The 24,111-nt window shown below is 40.7% G+C and overlaps 2 protein-coding genes across 4 annotated transcripts; one reads left to right on the forward strand and one right to left on the reverse strand.

The window, feature by feature from the left end:
• Positions 1 to 765: 765 nt before the first annotated feature.
• On the forward strand, positions 766 to 9,315 carry RBBP9 (RB binding protein 9, serine hydrolase). 2 transcript variants are annotated; one of them, XM_061208108.1, is made up of 6 exons: positions 766 to 892; positions 2,061 to 2,103; positions 2,860 to 2,965; positions 5,963 to 6,048; positions 6,436 to 6,556; positions 9,035 to 9,315. In XM_061208108.1, exons 1-6 carry the CDS (start codon positions 794 to 796, stop codon positions 9,123 to 9,125), a joined length of 546 nt encoding a protein of 181 aa, XP_061064091.1. In that variant the 5' UTR covers positions 766 to 793; the 3' UTR covers positions 9,126 to 9,315. The 2 variants fall into 2 exon arrangements, with proteins under 2 accessions (XP_061064091.1, XP_061064090.1); XM_061208107.1 differs by lacking the exon at positions 9,035 to 9,315 and having other exon boundaries at positions 6,436 to 8,276.
• Positions 9,316 to 10,274: 959 nt separating this feature from the next.
• POLR3F (RNA polymerase III subunit F) lies at positions 10,275 to 24,087 on the reverse strand. 2 transcript variants are annotated; one of them, XM_061208492.1, is made up of 9 exons: positions 23,936 to 24,087; positions 22,765 to 22,882; positions 17,844 to 17,911; positions 17,262 to 17,329; positions 15,817 to 15,929; positions 13,698 to 13,841; positions 13,371 to 13,478; positions 12,297 to 12,488; positions 10,275 to 11,106 (listed from the first exon to the last, which is right to left on the reverse strand). In XM_061208492.1, the coding sequence occupies exons 1-9, from the start codon at positions 23,995 to 23,997 to the stop codon at positions 11,029 to 11,031; spliced, it is 951 nt and encodes a 316-aa protein (XP_061064475.1). In that variant the 5' UTR covers positions 23,998 to 24,087; the 3' UTR covers positions 10,275 to 11,028. The 2 variants fall into 2 exon arrangements, with proteins under 2 accessions (XP_061064475.1, XP_061064476.1); XM_061208493.1 differs by lacking the exon at positions 12,297 to 12,488.
• Positions 24,088 to 24,111: the final 24 nt, after the last annotated feature.

Here is a 24,111-nt window from a genome sequence, read left to right on the forward strand (position 1 = left end):
GAGAGTGTAAAACAAAGAATGTTGTCTGCCATGCAGTTCTATAAGGATCAAGTCATGAGCTACTGCAGCCGCTGACCTACAATACACGCTGAAAGGAATTCAGTACAAAAACCAGGATGAACCATTCAGTGTTTTGGATATACGGGCCCCTAGATATGCTAGTGAACACAAGTTCATGTGCCTGACGCAGAGCGAGGCCAAACAATATTGAAACGTCAGAGTTTAGAGCAGAGAAAGGTTTATTGAAGGGCTGTGCAAGGTAATGGGTGGCTCATGCCCCTCCTAAACCCGGAAATGCCCCGAAGGGTTTCAGCAAAGCCTTTTTTTTTTTTTTTTTTTTTTTTAAGAACTAGTGTTTGAGTCCTAATTTTCTTTTTGTTTTTTGTTTTGTTTTTTTGCCATGCCGCGCTGGTATTGACTGTTATTGGCTGATATTGACTATTCTATTAAGAACTATTTTGAAATCAGGAGTCCTCAACAAAGAAAACGGGTTGTGTTCTGCTTCTTTGAAACTAAAACATACTTTTCTATACAAATATCAGTTAGTCTAGGTAAGAGATAACACATTCTGGGCATGTCACAAATAAGAGGGGGAAATGGAAGCGCCAGTAAGAAGCAAGTGAAAGGTGACTTACAGCTGCTAGAAACCCGCAAGGTTTGTCTGCGGCTGCCCTGTGCAGTAGGGAACCAGAAGCTCAGTGGGTGCGCTCTTGGCGCCCCGGAACTACAATTCCCAGAATGCCACGGGCAGGCTCCCAGGTCGCGCCCTGAGCGCCTCAGGTCGGCTGCATTCATGGCGGCGCCCTGCAAGGCGGTGATCGTCCCCGGGAACGGGGGCGGAGATGTGGCCACCTACGGCTGGTACGGCTGGGTGAAGAGGGGGCTGGAGCAGGTAGGAGACGCGCCTCGCTGCACTGGGAGGTCGGCCTGGCGCGGGAGAGGCCGGAGGGCTCCCCGCTCCCACCCCCTTGTGCAGAGCCCTGCCGGGAACCCCGTCTTAGACTCTACAAGTAGTGGAGGAAGTTCGGCTGGTGAAACAGCCCGGAGGGCTGCTCTCAGGGCTCAGAGTACAAGCTCCACCTCTAGAAACTAGAGACCGAGCCCGCTCCCCGTATCTCCTGCGGGTTCAGATCTGGGACTCCCAGATAATTCTACACCTGTCCTCTCTCTGTCTCGGATTTTTAAACATTTTAATATGTAATATTAATATTTACAAAGGATGTATGTAACACGTACGTACATTATGAAGTATAATGTAATCAATACTTGAGGGTCCCTCACCAAACTGAAATCTAGAACATTATCAATACCTTCAGAGCCACCTGTATGTCCCTCCATCCTGTTTCCCTGCCATATGAAATTTAAAACATTTGTTTCACTTTTAAAAATTAATGTACTTTTCAACCTATGTATGTATCCTTTAAGCAATATATTGTTAAATTTGGCCTCTTTGTGAGCTTTATAAAAATGGCATCTAACTGCGGGTTGTCTTGTGCATCTTGATTTTTTTTTTAAACCCTCTTCCATAACTAGGCAATAAGACTGTTTCCTGAGTTGCTAACCTCTAGAGTTCTAGACTGGGTCTCTAGAATAAAATTCCAGGCTTGTGGCTGAGAGCCGTGGCTAGAGCTACAAACCAAAAGGTCAGGGCTGCAGCTGTCCAAGAGGATTGGATCTCCAACTTTCTGTACCACGTTTATGTACCACATTTTACCTACTCCCTGGAGCATAGTCTGATTGGCTCCAGGTCAGTTTGTCTAGAATCTATTATGCCCTCTCTATATGTATATGCCAGCGGTGATAAATGTACATGTGCAGATGCACATATAAAGAGATCTACAGAGCTGGCTAGATAGAGAACTACAGACAGATGGAGTTTATGAGGAGGGATTGTATATTCATATGTAATCCTGTAGCACTTACCCCACTTCATTTCATGATATAAGCAACTACTTATTGAATTGATAAAGCTCATATCAGGTGTCTCATTTCTTATTAGCAAAGTATTAGTTGTAATTAAGCTCTTTATTATAGCTTTTTTTCTCCCCCTCATATCATAGATACCTGGTTTCCAGTGTTTGGCTAAAAACATGCCTGACCCAAGTAAGTTTTTTAAACGTGTCTTTAAAAAGCCTCCTCTTATTGGGTTTTGATCTTGCCATTTTCCGGTAGAGAAGAGGAATATCCTAGCAGAGAAGCCTAAGGGAATACGTACCTCAGAGTGAATGATGGCAAGTATTTGGGGGAGGAGGGTGCAAACCAAAAACCATGATAGAAAATTCTAGTAAGGATCAAGAAGAGCACCTGGGCTCAGAAGAATTTAATTTTCAACTTTGTAAGCAACGGATTTTCCCTTCTATAAGTCAAATATTTTCAGGCAAAATTTATGGGTGTTTCATTTGAGGCAGAGGTATGACAAAACTTACAGCGTCTCTATGAGATCCTAATATTAGAAAATGTAACATGGCCACTTTTGTTCTGAGTGTGCCTATGACTTGTCTCAGGAATTTCCTTTTTGGGAAGAAAGAATATATATGGACATGAACTTGAGAGACAATATTGTCAAGAGGATTTTTGTTTTTAAGTTGGAAAGTTTACATTAAACTTCAGAGTTATATTTTATTTCCTTAGTATTTCCTTTCAAGATAATGCTAAAAAATAAAAACAAAAGTATTTACCAAAACTACAGATTTCAGTCTTTCAGACAGCAACACATAAAACTTTGGCCCTATTAAAACAGCCCCATCCCGCATTGTGGCCCTGCGGTTTGCTGAGTGGTCCTCTGTTAGAAAGGTGGGCAGCGTTGGACTGAAACTGTCCCTGTTGAGTGACGGACTCTTTCTTTCCCCTGAACCTTAGTCACAGCTCGAGAGAGCATCTGGCTGCCCTTCATGGAGACGGAGCTGCACTGTGACGAGGAGACCATCATCATAGGCCACAGTTCTGGGGCCATTGCAGCCATGAGGTGTGGTCCTTATTGAATTGTCACCATCCCCCCTACCCCTGTGGGCTCCAGTCAAGCTTGCTTGGGAACTACTTCGTGCACATCTTAAGTTTCCACTGCAGAGGAGACAGTGAGTGGTAACATGATCTGTCCTAATTCCTTCCTGGTTTGGTTAGTGGATTAAAAAGATACTTTGCTCTTACTGGGATACAGTGACCCTTTTAAAACACAAGTGCCTCCAAACCCCAGCAGCTCCCGTCACCCTCAGAAGAACTTCTCGGCCTTCAAGCCCCCCACCCGCCGTGTCGTCTCCGCCGTCTCCCCTTCGCTGCCCCCAGCCTGGTTTACAGACCTCAGTGCAGTTCCTTGAACACGCCGAGCATGTGCCTTCCTTAGGCTTGTGCTTGCCGCTGTTCTACGTGGACTCTCTGTCCCCAGACACCTGCATGGCCTTCTCCTCTCTAGGTCTCTGCTCCACGTCCCCTTTCAGTGAGGCCTTCTGTAATCACTCCACGTGAAGCAGCAGCCTCACCCCACTGAATCCTACCCCCTTTATATCTTATGACCCCCCTTATCTGTAGCACTTTTCACCACCTGACATCCTATTCATTTCTTGTCTGTCTCTTGCCAGTCGAATGTAAGCTGCATGAGGGTGGGGCTTTGCTCACTCTGACACGAAACCCCGGTGCCTGGCAGAGTGTCTGGCATATGGTAGGCGCTGATAACTCCCCGTTGGAGGGTGGAGGCTGTTACCCGCACTGCCCTCCACCCCCCTCCCCCCCGGCCAGCCCCAGCCCCCAGGGTCATGGGCGCCTCCCTGCTGCTCCCCATTAGAACGTCACCCTGCAGGCTTATAAGGCCTGGAGTGTAAGGATGGAGCTGGCTGAATAGCCTGTTAGGGTTGGGTTTCCACTGTATTTGCGGGGCTGGATGACAAAGGATTATGGGTTTTTTGGTTTCTTTTTTTAAAATTAATTAATTAATTTTTGGCTGCGTTGGGTCTTCATAGCGGTGTGCGGGCTTCTCATTGCAGTGGCTTCTCTTGTTGCAGAGCATGGGCTCTGGGTGCGCAGGCTTCAGTAGTTGTGGTGCGTGGGCTTCAGTAATTGTGGCACTTGGGCTCAGTAGTTGTGGCTCGCGGGCTCTAGAGCGCAGGCTCAGTAGTTGTGGCACACAGGCTTAGTTGCTCTGGGGCATGTGGGATCTTCCTGGACCAGGGCTCGAACCTGTGTCCCCTGCATTGGCAAGCGGATTCTTAACCACTGCGCCACCAGGGAAGTCCCAGGATTATGGTTTTTGTGTGGCCTCTTGTCCCCAGCAGCCCCTCAGGATGTCACATGAATCGATTGTCGGAGAAATCTTGCCAAGTTCCATAACCTTTCAGCCACACCTGTGGAAGCTACGAGAATAATGCTTTACGATGTGGACCTACAGAATTATGGTACATAGTGTTTACAAGCTGCCAGGGGTTGTCTGGAAAATGAAGAAAGCCCTTTATGCTGAAATCTGTGCTAACCCAAGGCCAACTGAATTTTTCTCAGGCCGCTGGCTAATAACGATGTGGCTTCTTTTAAAGACTCCTGAAATTTATTGTAGGATTGTCAGGAACCTTCTAAAAATTAACTTCTAAAGTTAAAGTGGGCAAGGAGAAAACCAGATGCTAAAGCCATGGGACCTAAGATCATAGGGGAACAGGATACAGAGGACTACCCCACAGTTACTTATTAATCACAAGGGGGAATTGTGTCTTTACAGTGGAGGGATCTGAGGGGTATCACCCTAGGGAATCTGACAGTCTCAGCAGTAATGGGACAAACTGGCATCGTGTGCCCATCATTGTGGAGGAGTGGGAAGGACACAACTTTGCCAACATAATGGTCTTGCCAAAACTGTTTCACCTCAGCCTAATCATGAGGAAACAAGTTCAGTTTAGGGGATAACGTACAAGAAAATGGGCCTCAAATTCTTAAAATTCGTCAATCTCATTTAAAACAAATTTAAAAGTGATTGAAGAGTCATGAAACCAAACGCATGATCTTTGACCAGATCTAGGATTGAAAAGATGTTTTAAAGAACAGTTTGGTACAACTAGGGAAAAATGAATACAGGTAATGTTACTGTCTTGGTGCTAAATTTATTAGGTGTAAGAATGATACTGTCGTTACATAAGAGCACAGCTGTGTTCTTAGGGGATACGTGCTCAAGTATTTAGGGGTGAACTGTAGCAAAATTAACGAATCTGGGTGCTTGTTGTTCTCACTTTTCGGTAAGTTTGACATTTTTCAAGCAAAAGATTGGGGGAAAAGTTTAGGCACAAGAACAAAATACCAACCCTAAATCTTGCCTGGCACCAAGGCCTCCTAGAGCTCTTACCTTTCTAGGTCCTTCCTTAGCCTGGCCTTTGCTCAGTGAGGGAACTGTCTACAGGTAGCTGAGTGTCTGTTTGCTGGGCACTGTTCTAGGGAACAGGGTCACAAAAATCGAGAAGGCTCAGACCTGGCCTTGAGGGATGCCCTTGGGGGACAGAGGTAAGACAACGCAAACAAGCGTGTGTGAGAGAGGCACAGTTCTGGGATGGTACAGTCACAGACCACTTGCATCTGTCATCTGGGTTGGGGAGGTGTCACGCCTTAGAATGCAGATTCCTGTGCCTCACTCATAATCCTCTGAATCAGATGCTCTGGGCTGAGCCTGGGAATCCACATGTTAACCAACCAAGTAATGCCGACGAATGCACACATCAAAGGGAATGATTACACTTTTTATGTTGATTCAGAAAGAATTACGGAAGAGGTTTGCACTACCTTGAAAACAGAGTAGAAACTCAGGTAGCCCAGGTGAGGTGATTAACCACCGGGCTCATATTTCTGCATATTCCTTGCTCTTTTTCATACTAACCTCAGCAGCCTCTAGCACGTGCTTTCTGTAAGCTAAATCAAATGAGTTTTGGGTGGCTTACTGACTTTCTGGGACCAGATTTAACATTAAACATCAGCTACACCATTCCTCTCTCTCCAGGTATGCAGAGACCCACCGGGTGTATGCTATCGTGTTAGTGTCTGCGTACACGTCTGACCTGGGGGATGACAATGAACGGGCAAGTGGTAAGTCTGAAGGCAGAAACCAGAAGAGCCCTTCCTGTAGCCACGGGGCTGCACGCTCAGGTAGTAAAACAGCACTGTCTTCCAACAGGCTAACACAAAATCTAACAGCACATGAGGAATATTTACCACCCATCTTGAGGTATAAGTTAGGCACTTAGAGAGGGCGGTGAGCCACTATCTAACCCGTAGTCTAGAACTGAACCCCTGAGCCCTATCCTCCCCCTTCACCAGTAGCTATGGTATCAAGCCCTATAGATCTGAAAACTGAAGAAGGGCTTCTAACTCACACTTGGGCTCTGACTCTCTGCATCTCTGCCATGGTCCTCACTAGAGTGGCGAGAACGGAAAGCATCCACGACACTGAGAGTTTGTGTGTTCCTCTCATAGGATACTTCAGCCGCCCCTGGCAGTGGGAGAAGATCAAAGCCAACTGCCCTCACATTGTGCAGTTTGGCTCCACCGACGATCCTTTCCTTCCTTGGAAGGAACAACAAGAAGTGGCCAACAGGTTGGAAGCCAAATTGTACAGATTCACTGACCGTGGCCATTTCCAGAACACAGAGTTTCCTGAACTGGTTAGTGTGGTCAAGTCCATGCTGGAAGTGCCAGGATAGCCAGGGTGGTTCCTGCTGTTCTACGTAACAACGTGGGCGTAGGGCCACGATCAGATTATTAACAGGTGACGATCATCTATTATCAGATGAATAGCGGGCATGCAAACCAGATCAAATTAAGGTCCAAAAAACACACACGTTTCAATGTTCAAACTAAATTACAAACAGTATTTTCATTTTCAATAGAATCCACATCTCAAATTACTCTGACCTAAAACAGTATTTTTCCCATTTGATAAGGGACATGGGACAGCTTAACCACCCTTACCTATCCAAAGTGAATAAGACAGAAACGAAACCCAGGTTTCCTGATCCCTAGTCCAGACTAAAACTAAACAGGTTTCATGTTATGCTGTAGGAGTTGCAGCATAACATGTCCTTAAACATGTTGAGAGAGTGACACACGAGGTTGAAGCAGGGGTCAGCAGGGTCAGGCAGGGATCGGTCTAAGACCAGACTGGCAAGGATTAGGGCGACAGGGAGAACTCCTGCTGGGCCCTGTCTGGATTGTTGCCATGTGGGAATTTGGCAAGGCATTGCCAGTTTTCTCATTTTCAAGGAAAGAAATTAATACACTTTGTATTTAGGGACCATAAGTGTATGTATATATAATCCACATGTACATGAATTACGTTCAGTCTACAGACATATGGGTTATGTTAGTTGGCAACTACAGCGTAAATAAAAAATCTGCAAACACGGCAAGACACAAAGTCCAAGCCATCCATGTGTGATCTCTGCTGTAAGTATTCACTTAGCCAGTGCTTTGGAGCTTGAGAAAAGCCTGAGAAATAGACATGACGTCAAAGGATGAAATCATGGGAAGAGTTTGGATTTTGTCACAAAGTCTTAAATATTTTTAAAAATGATCTTTCCATATCTCAAATTTTGTTCTGTAACGTGTCCTACCTTTTAATTTCCATGGTCCTTTATATCTCTTTCAGCATCATTCCATGATTTTTCTTCTAATCATACTCCCTCAAAAAAACCCTTTTTCATTTTCCAACGTTTTTTGGCTATTATTATCCCCAAGTAACATCTCAAAACAATTTCCAGTAAATTCATACCTGATATTTGCTGCAATAATGTGAATTCCCACACTGTTCATACCTAACGAAAATTCAAAGCTATCATTTGAACCTGAAAAGGCTTTTGATTTCTAAATGTGCTCAAAAAACGTCAGGAGAGATTCGCTAAATTTTTAGCAGCAGTTATCTTAGGGGATGGGAGTTTTGGTAGTTATGGTGTGGTGGACGTCTCCTTTTTACATTATACACCTGGGGATTATTTGAATTTGTGCACTGTGTCTTACTTTTATAATTAAAAATAAAGATTAAAAACAGTTTATTTGACAAGTTAGTGAAAAACAAAGTAGATAAATCCATTGAATACTTTTCTTAGAGAAGCTGTTTAGCATTGACTTGACCAAGCCTATAATCAAAGCTTGATTCTATTTGAATTATTTGGACGTAGTCATTGTTCTACATATTCTCTGCCTTGTTTTCTGAAGTCCTTTCTTAAAAAAATTTACAAACTTATACAAATAACAGTTCATAATACTTTATTGTCCTCTTCCTCTGTAGAAAAAACCAAATATATACAATTGAGAAATAATTTGATATTCTTCATTCCTATAAAAATAACTTGAATACAGAGGCATACGATGGTTGAGTTGGGCTGATAGTACGGTAACCAGTAACCACAGGGCGCCAGCAAAGAAAACGTTCAGTTCTTCATTCACAGAAGCCACGGTTCAGGTGCTCACCAGCCATGGCTGACTAGTGGCTTCCTTACTGGACACAGATATAGAGCATTTCCATCCTGATAGAAGGTTCTATTGGACAGCACCGCACTAGAGCACGTGTTACATGCTTCCCTCACCCACCACCAACGTAGAAGTGACTCAACTTGAAGTTACTTTTGTTTGACTAGTTTGCTTAGTTGATCACCATAAAAATTATGATCCCATAAAACTTACTCATCACCAAACTAAGAGATCAGAGGAGTTTCAGGGAAGAACCCCACATGGACTATTCATTTAAACCGTCAAATTATGGCCTTTCATGATTCTCTGACTCTCTACAGATCTTTATAAAGCAGAGAGGGGCCTTGATAGACTCTAGGGAATATCTATTTTCAGGTGAGCAAAATACCTTACACTAAATGGAAATCAAGTGTAAGGTTAGGACTTCACTTACAATTTGATTTTTTGGTATTGTCGTGAGTCTAGAGCACCACAATTTGTTTTGGTCAAAATTTACTCCTGTAGGGTAAATACCCATTTAATGATCAACAGTGGTGCTGTATTTTAAAATTATTGTCTCGGGGCTTCCGTAGTGGCTCAGTGGTTAAGAATCCTCCTGCCAATGCAGGGAACACGGGTTCGAGCCCTGGTCTGGGAAGATCCCACATGCCGCGGAGCAACTAAGCCCGTGCGCCACAGCTACTGAGCCTGCGCTCTAGAGCCCGCGAGACGCAACTACTGAAGCCCACGCGCCTAGAGCCCATGCTCCGCAACAAAGAGAAGCCACCACAATGAGAAGCCCGCGTGCCGCAACGAAGAGTAGCCCCCGCTCGCTGCAACTAGAGAAAGCCCGCGCGCAGCGACGAAGACCCAACACAGCTAAAAAAAAATTTTTTAATTTAAAAAATAAATTAATTTTTAAAAAATTATTGTCTCTATCCTTATTTAGTTAATATTCAGAATGAAAAACATGCTGAGGGAAAAAAGTTTATAGGGGCTCTTTATTCTGGTAGGCAAGGAATACTTTTGTTTTAGCCACTGATTGTAAACTTTTTAAAAAAATCTCTGGCTGTCAAGATATAGTACAAAGTCTGTATTTAAAACACAAACTGCTTCCTTCGTTCCACTTCTAAGTCTCCTCCAAGCTCAGTTTTGTCATTAAATAAGACGAGCGCCCCTGTGACAGGCCAGGTCCCAGGAAGGGCAGATATTGTTCTTAGCATTCCAGCTCTCACTGAGAGTGGATCGGAAACCCTCTGTAGTTTCAGGCTCCCAGATTCTTCTGGATCTTACACATATTAGTACTTGAAATGATCTTTGTTTCAAAGCACTAGTGTCGTCAAGTGCTAATTCTGTACAGCTGGCCACAGAATTTATCTGGTTCTTAAAAACTGGATACTGAGCCGAATTTTATTTTACTGTTCATCTCAAAATAACCCTTGTGTTGGTTCTCCAAACCTGGTGTTTGAACTCAGGCCCCAGAAGAGCTTTCCTTGCCCTCGGTCCCCTGCTTTTGGCCTGGACACAGAAACTTTTAAGTGGCGCTACAAAGTGAAAATATGACAGCTGAGATCCTAAAAAGACCTATAGCTAACTTCTGTGTAACAATACATCAAGTAACCTATTGTTTTCTGTCTAGCTGAAGATTGGGACTGAAAGTGCTATTAGAACTGAGGACAATTATAACGGCTTCCTGCTTAGTTTAGACCTATTACACCATGAATTTTAGAACAGAATATGGAAAAAAATCTAAAACAGGATAAGGAAAGAAGAATGATAATCGCCGCCCCCTCTGGCCCAGTAAAATGAATGGAGGGCAATGGATTCTTTTTAGTTTTAATTTTAGTTAAATAAGAATCTAGGGGAAAATTCTAGCAAATAATACAATTGAGCCACAGAGTGAAACTTGGTAAGACTTTAACAAAGAAGAACCAGTGAAAATATTCCATTTAGGATGAGAGTAATTAATATTTATGCACTAAAAAGATATCCTTGACAACAGCATCATTTGGGTTTGGGGTAAGTACAGAGGCATAATCCTCTGAAAGAATATTTCGGACATAAAAAGGCATCAATAGTGTGTAGAAAAGGGATGTTCCACTGTGTCCCCCACTCATGCCCCAAGTCTGCGTTCTCCCCTGCTATTCCTGCCTTCACCACTTTTCATTTCTTCTCAATGAAACCTCTGAGAAAACAAAACAGAAATGGTGACACTGGGTCATATATAAAAAATTCCCAATGAAGACCTTAATAAGTAACTTTAAAACAGGCATTTTAAAGCTCTGGCTGTTATCACAGTACTTGGTGAATATGAACATATTTGCTTCTTTTCCCGTGAATCATCAAAGGTCTTGAAAGCTTCAGAATGTGGTCTTCCAGGAGTTCAAAGTATTTTACTTATGGAAGAATGGATTTCACTACTAACCTTACCTGTTTCATATCCTGTTGCCTACTCTACCAATGTAAATTTAGTCTTCATAGATTAAAAAATTTTTTTTCATAGCAGCAAGTTTGTATCTTGAAGTTTGCTTTCAAGGGAATTTGATGTTCCATCATAAATCAAATTATTTGTTCCCAAAGTAACTTCATTTGCAAAATGTCAGTAAAGTTCATAGCTCTCTATTAAAATTCGAGCCACTCTGTCATGTAAATACAGTTAGATGGTGAAATCTCACCACCTTCATGGCAGTCGTCAAAAACCTTTAAAAAAGAAAAAAGGTTATATTCAAACTGAAGTTTTAAAATTATTACGTTATAGGTAATGTCTTAAATATCAACTACAACAAAATTCTAACAAAATATCCAAGACCCAACCATTTATTTAAAGCAATATTAAAACTTTCAAAGTGAAAGAGGTTAGGACTGTAAATAAGAACATACTGGAATAGGACCTGCTCTGTGATCACAGAGTGAGTGAGAGACCTTTCACTGTAGCACTAAGCCAACCATATCCACCTACCCACTGGGCAGAAGGCAGGTAACAAGAGTCCAGGAAGGGAGGTCTATACACACGAATGACTTAATCTTAACTAACCAAATGTTTCATGTTTAGCCACCTTCCTTTTTGTGAAGGGTGCTAAATAGAATTCCCAACAGGTTAGCCTTTTTTCTAGGAGTTGAAACCAGGGCATAGAGAGCTTAGGCATGTAGACGATAAAACACAGACTAACAGCCCAAGAATATAAATGCCACAAGGGCTGGCACGGTGCCTGCAGCACACAGGTGGCTTTCAGAGACTATCTGGGAACAAAAGAATGAAGAGTGTGGGGCGGGCCTTGAGGGAAAGCACATCACCTCTGGGTGTGAGTCCTGGTTGTCTCGTCTCAGCTGAATGCTTAGGTCTCCCTCAGCCTGAGTTCCCTCACACTTAAAGGGAAGTAACTCCACTAGCTCCAAGGGACGTAAGGAGGATTAAATGAGACCACAGAAATCTTCAAGAACATGTCTGGCCCATAGTAGGTTCTCAACAAATCTCATTTCCCTCCCTACTTAGGTGAAATGATTAGCCCTCATCAAAAATCGTCCATTTGGGGACTTCCCTGGCAGTCCAGTGGTCAAGACTCCACGCTTCCACTGCAGGGGGTGCAGGTTCGATCCCTGGTCGGGGAACTAAGATCCCACATGCCATGCGGTGCAGCCAAAAAGAAAAAAAATGTCCATTTTGGGGCCAAGAGCAGAAAACAAATTTCCTTAACATGGTTATTCTAAGAAAGAATACAAGGTGATGATTTGTTCATTAAAGCTCTGTCATCAAGGTTACATGGAGGTTTCAGCAGTTCTTGGTCAACCCTGAGTTTGAGAAAACTAGGGTGTGCTTGCTGGTATCAATACATTATGTGGCATCGGCACTTGGTGGCAGTAAAGTGTAAAGGGAAGCCATTGTAACTCACTGGGCAGAGTCCGCAGGGGGCCCGGACCAATCCCGTGGGCGGGATGATCGGATTGACTGCCCTGTACAGTTTCATGTGTCCGTCCACACTGCCTACGGTGCCTTCTTTTGCAGCGATGATAGTCATCTCCACTTTCCCATCATAAATGAGTGTATTCAAGATGGTCTCAATGTCCTCCATGGACAACTCTACCTACAAAAGGGATACGTTAGAAAGGACCCAAAAAGGACAAGGAGACATCCTTTTGGAGGGTGTTAAAAAACGTAAAAGGCCACAATTCTTTGGTGAAATGGGGAAGGATTATGCTGGAGAGTAAATGAAAGCACAAAGAGGCTGAACAATGGCCCAAGTGAGCGTAGACCCTCCAATGCCAGGGGCAGGGCTCTGAGCTCGCACTGAGCTTGACACTTGCTGATGTCTTCACCCTCCCAAGGAAAATCAAGACATCTTGTAACATTTCTTTGGCAAGAATTTGATGGAGATTTATAAAATGCTTGAGCAGAAAGGTATTTTAGACATCAAATAGTCCAAATTCCTGTTTTTTTATGAAAGAGAGATCTGGTGCCCAGGAAATGAAAATGAATTGTCCAAGCGGCCACTTCAGCTTCTTCTCTGATGATGAAAAGCATCAAGCACAGTGTCTGTCTGTACAGATCTTCAGAGAATGTGCTGACAATGCCACTAACATCTCATAAGTAGGAAAATACCAATAAACGACAACTGCTATGATGATGGATGTTTGGCACATATATGGAAATGTCCCCAAGAGAATCAAGAACTTGTCAGAACAGACTTTTGAATCTGGTAGTGAAATGCGCCGCCAGGCCTCCACTCTGCTGCTCTGTAGCCCAAGCTCAAGTACATACAGTTCAGAAAGTGCCCGACGGCAATGACCGCCGTTGCCTGACTGCCTTACGACAGTACTTCCTCAAAGTGGGTTCTGCAGAATGTACATGGGTATCACCAGAAAAAAGGGTCTGGGTCAGCTGTGTTTGCAATACATTGTAAACTATATCCCTATGATGAAGAATAAGTTTTTAAAAATAAGATGAAAATTAGAAACCGAGTTCCAACCTTACTGATCCCCAATTCACAGATATACTTCCACACTTCATGTGATGAAGCAAATGAACTATTTCTTTGTATCATTGGATTCTGTTTGCTTTCTCGTGCTGTTTCTGCCTATAAGGGTAGAAACATAAATTTCAGGAAGAATACTGGTGCCTTCTGAATACAAGTCATATAGAGTGAGAACAACAACAGGACATATTTTGTTTAGTAAAAATGACCAATTTCAATATTTTCAATTCCTGTAAGATATGATACACAAGATTAAACATTCCTTATGAAGAAACTTAAAAAAATTATACTTGGAGTGATGTTTCCTCAATTATGCCTCACCTTGGTTTGTAGGAATTTAAAACACTGTTGGTTAAGCACCTCTACAAATTCAGATTCAAAATCCTGGTCACTGTACCAGGCTCCACCGGTCACAGAGCGGTCTGGCTGCAGGTTATAGAGCATGTACACCTTCTTTTTTGAGGCCTAGGAAAAAACACGCACAGTAGATGGTTAAAAGGTAACAAAATAGTCTTCCAAAACTAAGACTTAAAAACCCCCAAAGCTTCATATTTCAGAGCAGTTTGGGATTTACAGAATTCTTGTGAAGATGGGACCTTGTGCTCAGCTTCCTCTAGTACTAACACCTGACATTACCAGAGTACATCTGTTACAGCTAATGAAACAATATTGATAGGTCAATATTAATTATAAAGCCTATACTTTGTTCAGATTCCCTTCGTTTTTCCCTACTGTCCTTGTAATGGTCCAGGATCCTATCCAGAATACCATATTATTATACATTTATTATACATGAGGCAAATTTTGGTTGTGACAGTTTCTCAGACTTTCCTTGTTATTGGTGAATTTGCCATTTTTTAGAATTACTGGCAAAAAATTCTGTAGGATGTCCCTTAATTGGGATTTGTCCAAGTAGATTGGAAAAAAGACCACAGAGGTGAAGTACCCTTCTCATCATGTCATATCAAGGGTACCTGATCATCACTAAATGATGATTGATTGTCATCAATATAACTTATCAGCCTTGACATTACAAATCCATCACCTGGTTTGAGGTAGTGTTTCTCAGTTTTCTCCACTGTAAAGTTACTTTTTTTTCCTGCCCTTTCCATATGTGGTAGGAAGCCACCACGCACAGTCCACACTTAAAGACTGGGAGTTCGCTCTACTTCCTTGAGGATGAAGAGTCTACACAAATTATTTGGAATTCTTCTGCATGGAGACTTGTCTATTCTCGCCCATTGATTTATTTATTCAAACATTTATATCAGTATGTTCTCATGAATATTTATTTCATACTTTGGGTTACAATCTAATACTACTTTAGTTTGAAACTTTGAAAACATCATGCTAAGTGAAAGAAGCCAGACACTAAAGACCACATATTGGTAGTTCCCTGGCAGTCCAGTGGTAAGGACTCGGTGCTGTCACAGTCTTGGCCCAGGTTCAATCCCTGGTCAGGGAACTAAGATCCCACAAGCCACACGGCATGGCCAAAAAAACCCAAAACAAAACAAAACACAGCAACATTAAAAAGATATAATTAAAAAAATTAGAACAGTGTGGTGACTGCAGAACTCTGTGAGTATACTAAAACCCATTGAATTAAATCTCAATAAAGCTGCTACTAAAAATAAAGATGTAGAGCATGATTGGCAAAATGAAGCTAGGCATGGGTACATGGGGATTCATTTTGTTATTTTCTATACTTTTGTATACATTTGAAATTATCCAATAAAAATGTGGAAGAGAAATAATATTCTAAATGAGGGAGTGGTAGGACATAAATACCATTGATAAATAAAACCACTGATGACTATCAAATTCTTATTTGCTGAATTTTGTGTTCAAGCACACTTTAATCTAGGAGTACCCCAGCTCCTCTGATGCCTCAATCAGTGAAGTCAGCAATGTGTCTGCTGGAGCCAGCTCTGGATCCTGGAGCCCCTGGAGGATGTGACGGGGTGGCTGGCAAGAGGAGGATGAGAAATACCATGCGCTGGAACAGATGCTCCACCAGGGCCAGGGCAGAGAACTTTCTGTGACTTGCTCACTAACGTATTCCAAGCCCCCAGAACAGTGCCCAGCACATAGCGAATGCATGACAGGTATTTGTGGAATGGGTAATCTCATATACCAGGTTGAAATAAATTATCTTACATACCACAAAATCCAGGAAAAATGTCCATGATCCCCAAAATTCTTTACTGAAGAGAGTAAAGTAGTTTTAGATTTTTGAGTGGGTAAGACTCTAAGAGTTAACTGGCAGTGACATATCTAAAGCAGCATCTCCAAAGCATCCGATATGAGCTAAAATTTTAAAAATCTTTTTTGACCAGTTGTTTTAAATGACATAGCTTAAAGAATAAAAACCTGAAATATACTTGGAGCAATATATGTACAGTGAACATTCAGGGGAAGAAAAGAGATGGTTACTCACTGCCACAGACTTAACAGCTTTAATTAGCTTTTTACTTTCCAAATTCTTTAGAATTTTGTTAATTTCTGTTAATGGCAAGTTGCTTTTGTATCGGATATCTCTGCTCCATATTCCTATAAGAAAGTAAAGTAAAATAAGTTGAACACTATAGGATGTGTGTTTCTTTTCCCATTGCTTATATCTCATTATAAATCTAGCAAAATATGTATATATTCCTAGATCATAGCTATAGGAAAAATGAATTAGAGGTAAGAGTCTCAGATAAAGTAACAAAAATATGCAAAACAATACATAAGTTATATGTTCTATTTTCTAACTGGAAATTTCTTGGAATGCCAGTGTGGCACCTTTTAAAAAGCATATGAAAAGGACATTTTTGTAATGGAAGAAAAATCTTGAATGTCACTGAACTAACATATATTGCCTTTTCCATGCCCCCCCACATCCCAACCTCTTTTTTTCTATAAATAACACTTTAGATTGTATATGTGAAAAACAAACTTAAGTTTGGGTCAGGGTTGGCTGCCATCCTCGATGAGAGCAAAAAACACTTTATGAGAGCATCTGTGTGCATGTATGTCCATTATTTATACAGCACTATATTTGGAAAATAGAAAGATTACAGTTCCCACAGTCACTAAAAGCCTGTGCAGAAAGCTATGATTTTTCTTTCAAAGAAGGAAATATGTGTTACATGTATAAAAGGAATTTATGTAAAAACATTTTGCTGTATTTTCTTCCCAACATGAAGGCATAATAAGATAGGAAGATTTTTTTAAAATAGAGAATGACTTCTTCATATTTATTTTTAAAATGTTAATTTAACTTCCCAACACATATAAAAATTATATGACTTCAGATTACATAATAGTTGTTAAAGCTAATATCAATGACTCAAACAGATCTTAAATTGTAATAACAGCAATTTAGATAAAGTTCTTTAAGGGCAACAGGAGAGGAACTAAATAGCTGTTGAGGGAGCTACACCAGACACTGCCACACTGCACTAGGCGTCCCTCGGGTTTTTGCAAAAACCAGAGAGATGTTATTATCCACAATTTACAGATAAGAGGAAGAAACGAAGCCTTCCAAAATTTAGCAAGTAAGGATTAAAAAAAAAACTCTTAAGTTTTAATTTATTTATTTTGAATAGATAATACATTCATATGGTCCAGAATTCAGAAGTCTCTTTCCATCCCTGCCCACAGCCATCTAGTTCCTATCTCCCTGAGGCAACAACAGTGTCACTCCTGGGTGTCCTTCAAATGTATGTACATTATATATTTATATATATATGTGTGTGTGCGTGTGTTATATTTTCTTCTCCTTTTAACAAATGGCAGCATACTGAACTGACTGATCTATACCCTGGGAAGCCAGGATCTCAGTCCCCACTATCTGGTCCTAAAAACAATGTTGTTTCTGCTGTTCCTCTACATGCTTACCTTTATTTCCTGCATCCTCTATGATTTGATATACTAGTTTTTCCTGGTTATCTGATCCTTTCATTTTACTGCAGGGAAATAAAGTAGAATTAAAAAGGCAAAGAGGTACAGGATAATCTAATAATCTACATGACTACTTAAACGAATGAGCAGACAAGGTCATCACATTGACTTATTTACCAAAAGAAGGGCTTACCTTAAAAAGAATGAGACAGGGCTGTATGTACCAAATGAAAAGATGTCCAAGATATAGTAAGTGAAAAAAAACAAGTTGCAAAACAGTATGGATAGCATGATCCCATTTTTGTTAAAATAAGAAAAAAAAAAAAGAGAGAGAGATTATATATAAATATATGGTATATAAATATATAATCATCTATATGTATTTATATATACTTATAAGAAAGGATCTATACCAAAATATTAACAGCAGCTATCTCTGGGAAATGGAACGCATGTGGGAGGTGAGATGATACATGGGCCAGGTTTACATGATGCAATTCTGTACTGGCTTTTTTTCCCCAAACATATATTACTTTTATAATATTAAAATTTTCTTAAAATAAAAAATTAGGTGCTTACCCAGCGTTCTGAGACTCCTTTATTCTATACAGAAGGCCTGTATTACTCCTTAAGAGATCCAGCTGACCCTAAAGTTGTTTTTTTAAAAAAAGAAAATAACAGTGAATTATTTTGGAGATATATCAAATCCAATGACAAACATTAATGCATTCTTCAATATTTTACACGGACTAAAATAGCCTACCTCGCATAGTTGCCAGTTCTCCACTTGAGTACTTAAGTTTTTTCCTACATGTCACATGTGATGTACTTTTTAAAACTTAGCTCTTTATCTCGCCATTTCCCCAAATACTAATACCTAACAATTTTCTACATGTTAGATCCTGGCTTGGTTATATGATCAATGTGTAAAGAATTTTAAACAAGCAGCTTTAGAATAATAAATAAAAATCCATACTTAATTCAAATAAATTCAATAAATATATATAATATAAATAAATATAGTAAAATGTAGTTTGTCTAAAAAAGTTCAAATAAAGGCTACTCATGTAAAAATATTCTATGATACAATGATTAAATGAAATTTACAATGTGAATAGTAACATTTACTGATATGTGTGATTTCTGTAGTGTTACATGAAAATTAGGCAGAAAGGTCAACCAATGAATAAAAGGCCTGTAGTAGTTCTGTTTTTACACAAGTCACAAGTAAAACAAAGCATGTGTGCCATGCTCCTGCATTTCCTTGGGTCTGAACTTAGGAGAACCCAGATGGCTGTACCACTGGGCTTCTGGCAGTTCAGGGAAGCACGGCTAAGAGAGGCCCCATTCCCACAAGTTAAGGCTGGGCAGACCCATGACTTGGAATTAGGTTGATATATGGATGAACAGCAATACTTTCCCTCCCTCCCTCAAACCACAAAGCCCAATTTGGAGGCTCCATTCAGTTGTTCATCTCAGCCTATGAACATTTACTGAACACCTGTACTGTGATATATGTTTGGGGGGGACAAACCTGGATTCTGAAAGAGAATTACACAGCTAACTTCAATACCACCGGGTTGGCATTAAGACAGAGCTAAGTAAAGGGTGGGACGGACTCTCAGAGAAGCAGCTTTGGCCCAGCCTGGGGGGTCAGTGAGGATCCCTGGAGTCGACAGCAGAGATGAGTCTTGAGAATAATGAGGAGTCAGTCTGTGAGGAAAGGGAAAAAGGGCCTGCTAAGCAGGGAAGACAGCATGAGCAAAGGAACTGAGGCATGAAACAGCGTGATGTGCTAGGGAACCAAAAATTATCTGTTCCTTCTGAAAACTGACTTTTGAGTTGGAGGGGTGGAGGGAGATGAGGTGGGTGCAGAAGGGAGGGGCTCAGTGTGGTAAACCCAGGAGTGTGGACTTGAATCTCTAGAGTTGAGAGAAGGGTTTTTGGTGGGAAAGTGACTTGGTCAGATCTGTATTTAAGACAGAGCAGGCTGGTTGCTCTGAGGCATATGGAGCCAGGAAAGCCCGTTAAGATGCACTGTAATAGTCCAAGTAAAAGCCAAGAGCCTGAACACATGCAGGGGCAGCAGGAATGGAAACAGTGGAACAAATCTGAGAATTGTTTAAGAGCTAAAATCAGCAACACTCGTGATTTATTAATAATTACTCCCTTGCTTAAAATTCTTCAGTAGCTCTACCACTGCCTACAGCCTGTAGCTGACAGAACTGGCAATAGGTGGGGTTGCAGAGGTGGTGAAAGAGAGTGAGGTGCTGAGGATAATTTTCAGACAGAAGGAAAAGGCTAAAAGGGGGGGTCTGAGAACAAAAACATTTTTAATTGCCACACTTCCCAGCATCCCTTGCTCTATCCATCCTGGAGTTGAAGACCTTCACAATGGGAACTGACTAGAAAAAACCAACACTCCTTTTTTCCTTTGGCTAGAACAGGGTTCAGCAATCTGGTGCACTGCTTTTTTTTTTTTTTTTTTGAACTGAAGTATAGTTGAGTTACAATATTATATTAGTTTCAGGTGTACAATATAGTGAGCTCATATTTATAGATTATACTCCATTAAAGTTATTATAAAATATTGATTATATTCCCTGTGCTGTACAATATATCCTTGTAGCCAATTTATTTTATACATAGTAGTTTGTACCTCTTAATCCCATACCCTTATCTTGCCCCTCCCTCTCCCCACTGGTAACCACTAGTTTGTTCTCTATATCTGTGAGTCTGTTTTGTTATATTCATTCCTTTGTTTACTTTTTAGATTCCACATATAAGTGATATCATATGTGTATTTGTCTTTCTCTGTCTGACTTACTTCACTTACTATGATAATCTCTAGGTCCAACCATGTTGCTGCAAATGGCATCATTTTCTTCTTTTTTATGGCTGAGTAATATTCCATTGTATATATGTACCACATCTTTTTTATGAATTCATCTGTTGATGGACACTTAGGTTGCTTCCATATCTTGGTTATTGTAAATAATGCTGCCATGAACATTTGGGTGCATGTATCTTTTTGAATTAGTGTTTTCATTTTCTTTGGATATATACCCAGGAGTGGAACTGCTGGATCATATGGTAGTTCTATTTTTAGTATTTTGAGGAACCTCCATACTGTTTTCCACAGTGGTGGCACCAATTTACATTCCCACCAACAGTGTACAAGGATTCCCTTTTCTCCACATCCTCACCAACATTTGTTGTTTGTGGTCTTTTTTATGATAGTCACTCTGACAGGTGTGAGGTGATATCTCATTGTTGTTTTGATTTGCATTTCTCTAAAAATGTTGCTACAATTTATGTCAGTGTCCTGCCTATGTTTTCTTCCAGGAGTTTTATGGTTTCCGGTCTTACAGTTAAGTATTTAATCCTTTTTGAGTTTATTTTTATATATGTGTGAGAAAGAGTCCTAATTTCATTTCTTACATGTAGCTGTCCATTTTTCCTAGCACCACTTGTTGAAGAGACTCTTTTCCCCATTGTATACTGTTGATTCCTTTGTCTTAGATTAATTGACCATAAGTGGATGGGTTTATTTCTGGGTTCTCTATTCTGTTCCATTGATCTATGTATCTCTTTTTGTGCCAGAACCATACCGTTTTGATTACTGTGGCTTTGTAGTATAGTCTGAAGTCAGGAAGCATGACACCTCCAGCTTTGTTCTTTTTTTCTCAAGATTGCTTTGGCTATTCAGGCTCTTTTGTGGCTACACATACATTTTCGTATTATTTATTCTAGTTCTGTGAAAAATGTCCTGGGTATTTTGATAAGGATCACGTTAGATCTGTAGATTGCTTTGGATAATATGGACATTTAAACAATATTAATATAGTCTTTATTTTTTATTTATTTATTTTATGGCCGCACCACACGGCATGTGGGATCTTAGATCCCCAACCAGGAATCAAACCCATGCCCCCTGAAGTGGAAGTGCATATTCTTAACCACTGGACCGCCAGGGAAGTCCCCATTTTAACAATATTAATTCCTCCAGTCCAAGAACATTGGATATCTTTCTACTTCTTTGTAGCACCTTCAATTTCATTCATCAGTGTTTTATAATTTTCAAAGTTAGGTCTTTCACCTCCTTGGTTAAGTTTATTCCTAGGTATTTTATCCCTTTTATGTGATTTTTAAACAAGATTGTTTTCTTGCTTCCTCTGATAGTTCATTATTAGTGTATAGAAAAGCAACAGATTTCTGTATATTAATCTTGACCCTGCAACTTTACTGAATTCATTTATTAGTTCTAAGAGTTTTTTGATTGAGATTTTAGGGTTTTCTATATATAGTGTCATGTCATCTGCAAATAAGGACAATTTTATTTCTTCCCTTCCCATTTGTATGCCTGGGCCCTGGCAGTGAAAGCACCAAGTCCTAACCACTGGACTGCCAGGGAATTCCCTTCTTCCTGATTTTAGAAGAAAGGCTTTCAGCTTTTCACCACTGAATATGATGTTAGCTGTGGGTCTGTCATAAATGGCTTTTATTATGTTGAAATATGTTCCCTCTATACCAACTGTGATAAGAGTTTTTATCATGAATGGATGTTGAATTTTGCCAAATGCTTTTTCTGCATCGATTGAGATGATCATGTGAATTTTATCCTTCCTTTTGTTACTGTGGTGTATTACACTGATTGATTTGTGCATATTGAACCATTTTTGCCTTCCTGTAATAAATCCCATTTGGTCATGGTGTATGATCCTTTTTGCATATTGTTGAATTTGGTTTGCTAATATTTTGTTGAGGATTTCTACATGTATATTCATCGGAGACACTGGCCTCTAACTTTCTTTTTTTGGTAGTATCTTTGTCTAGTTTTGGTATCAGAGTAATGGGAGCCTCATAGAACGAATTTGGGAGTGTTTCCTCCTCTTCAATTTTTTGGAAGTGTTTGAGAAGGACTGGTATTTGCTCTTCTTTATATGTTTGCTAGAACTCCCCTTTGAAGCCATCCAGTCCTGGACTTTTGCTTGCTGGGAGTTTTTTGATTACTAATTCAACTTTACTACTAGTGACTGGACTGTTCAGATTGTCTATTTCTTCCTGATCATCACATGTTTATCCCTTAATTGTTTATTGTAGTTATAGTTGATTTTTCCATTTTTGTCTTTTAATCTTCATACTAGCTTATTTAAGTGTTTGATCCAAAGCCTTTACTATGTATTTGCCTTTACTAGCAGTAAGAAGCAAACAGAAGGTGTGAATAGACTATGCCCATAGGTAGTTGTGTGCCATTACGTAGCTTAGTGACAATTAAGTTACTAAATATAACAGTTAAAATACAAGTATTTCATTTGTCTTGTAAAATGCATATTACTTCTTCTTTCCTTAATTCAGGCAGTCTGAGCTGTTTCCTGGTTTGGAGTCTTATCAGTCACAACCTAACACAATTTTGAGAATGGTTTCGTGACTACATAACAGGAAGTAATGACAACCACAACATTTAAGTAATTACATGAACTAGTTGGATTCACCTTACCATGGACAACAGTCTATTGATGGCCACTGCCCGCTGCTGGGCTTCTATATGCGGCATTTCATTCTGAATTACTTGGTCTGTGATTCCATGAGGGAACTGGTGACATAATTCTATAATCCTAGGAACAAAGGCATTAATGATATTCATGTTTCTACCTATTTCAAGAGGTGGTAGGGGAAAAAATACAAGCAGAACAGTTCAGAATTGTGCCTTTTTTCACATCTGATAGATAATCTAGGTTTTCTACAATGGTTCTGATTCAAAGCATGTTAAAAATGAGGACGATGCTTTTGAAATACACGTTTACATTTTTATTGTATTTAAGAGAAGCATTTCTTTTCCTTTTCGTATGAACTTTAAATTAGAACAAAAGTCAAATGAAAACACAGAAAAACATATTAAAGCTGAGGCTTCAGTTTTCTCAGACGGAACAAGTATGACAAAGGGAAGATACAGTGCCTTGGATAGCCATAAGTCTGTGAGCAGGAGGCAAATCAAACACTTCTGGTGGGAAGTCAAAATTTGTTACGACAATTCACCACAACTGGGACCTGCTTTTAGAATTATCCCTAAAAAACAAAAATAAACCCAAATTTTCACCTTGTCTTAGGATCATCATATGTGTTATTCATAATAGTTTAAGAAAGTTGGGGTCCTTTAAAACTATGTGGTAACCTAAAAATTGCAGTGCACGGTAGAGAATATAAAATCGGCAGAGGCTTTGGGTGCCCTAAAATCTTCACTTAAATACTGCACTAAAACCATCTGGCTTGTGTTACTTCATAACAGAAAACTGCACCCTAACTTCGGCTAAACGTTCTGCCACGGGAGTTCCCCTATTGACAAGGGCGATCCTGGATCAGAACGTGTATCCACAAGTACTACGGGGGAAACGCCGAGTCTTCACTGAGCGTGGATCACCTTAATGTGGGAAAGAAGCGCATCACTAGAGCTTCCCGAACAGCACCAGGGAAAGGTCAGCTACACAATCTTGCAAACTGTCCGACTCGTTTCGAAATTAAGAGTTCTGTCTTCCGGGGATGGAAGGAGGGTTCCAAAACCCGCGATCCCCTCCCTGCGCGTCTACTGAACTTGCGAGGGTCCCGGAGACGGGGTCCAGCGCCTCGCGGGGGCTCCCGAGCCGGGAAACGATTCTCACTCACTGATTTACCTGTTTTCGATTTCGACCGGATCCGCGTCGGGCGGCTGCACCTTCACCTTCACCTCGGCCATGAGGGCGCAGGTCCCGGCCCCTCGGGGAAGAGACGCTCCGGGTGGCCGGACAGCAAGCGAGGGAACCCTGGAACCTATGAAGACAGCGGCTGGCACAGGGGCCTTCTTCCTCGT

Source organism: Eubalaena glacialis, chromosome 13, assembly GCF_028564815.1.
Source record: "Eubalaena glacialis isolate mEubGla1 chromosome 13, mEubGla1.1.hap2.+ XY, whole genome shotgun sequence".
In the NCBI taxonomy this organism is placed as follows: Eukaryota; Metazoa; Chordata; class Mammalia; order Artiodactyla; family Balaenidae; genus Eubalaena; species Eubalaena glacialis.

Coding starts and splice junctions, on each gene's coding strand:
- RBBP9 (XM_061208107.1), top strand. CDS start 794: ATGGCGGCGCCCTGCAAGGCGGTGATCGTCCCCGGGAACGGGGGCGGA. Junction 2,104..2,859: donor TAAAAACATGCCTGACCCAA/GTAAGTTTTTTA, acceptor CCTGAACCTTAG/TCACAGCTCGAGAGAGCATC. Junction 6,049..6,435: donor TGACAATGAACGGGCAAGTG/GTAAGTCTGAAG, acceptor TTCCTCTCATAG/GATACTTCAGCCGCCCCTGG.
- POLR3F (XM_061208492.1), bottom strand. CDS start 23,997: ATGGCCGAGGTGAAGGTGAAGGTGCAGCCGCCCGACGCGGATCCGGTC. Junction 12,489..13,370: donor GTGAATTGGGGATCAGTAAG/GTTGGAACTCGG, acceptor TCCCTTTTGTAG/GTAGAGTTGTCCATGGAGGA. Junction 11,107..12,296: donor CCCCCTGCGGACTCTGCCCA/GTGAGTTACAAT, acceptor TCTTTTTTAAAG/GTTTTTGACGACTGCCATGA.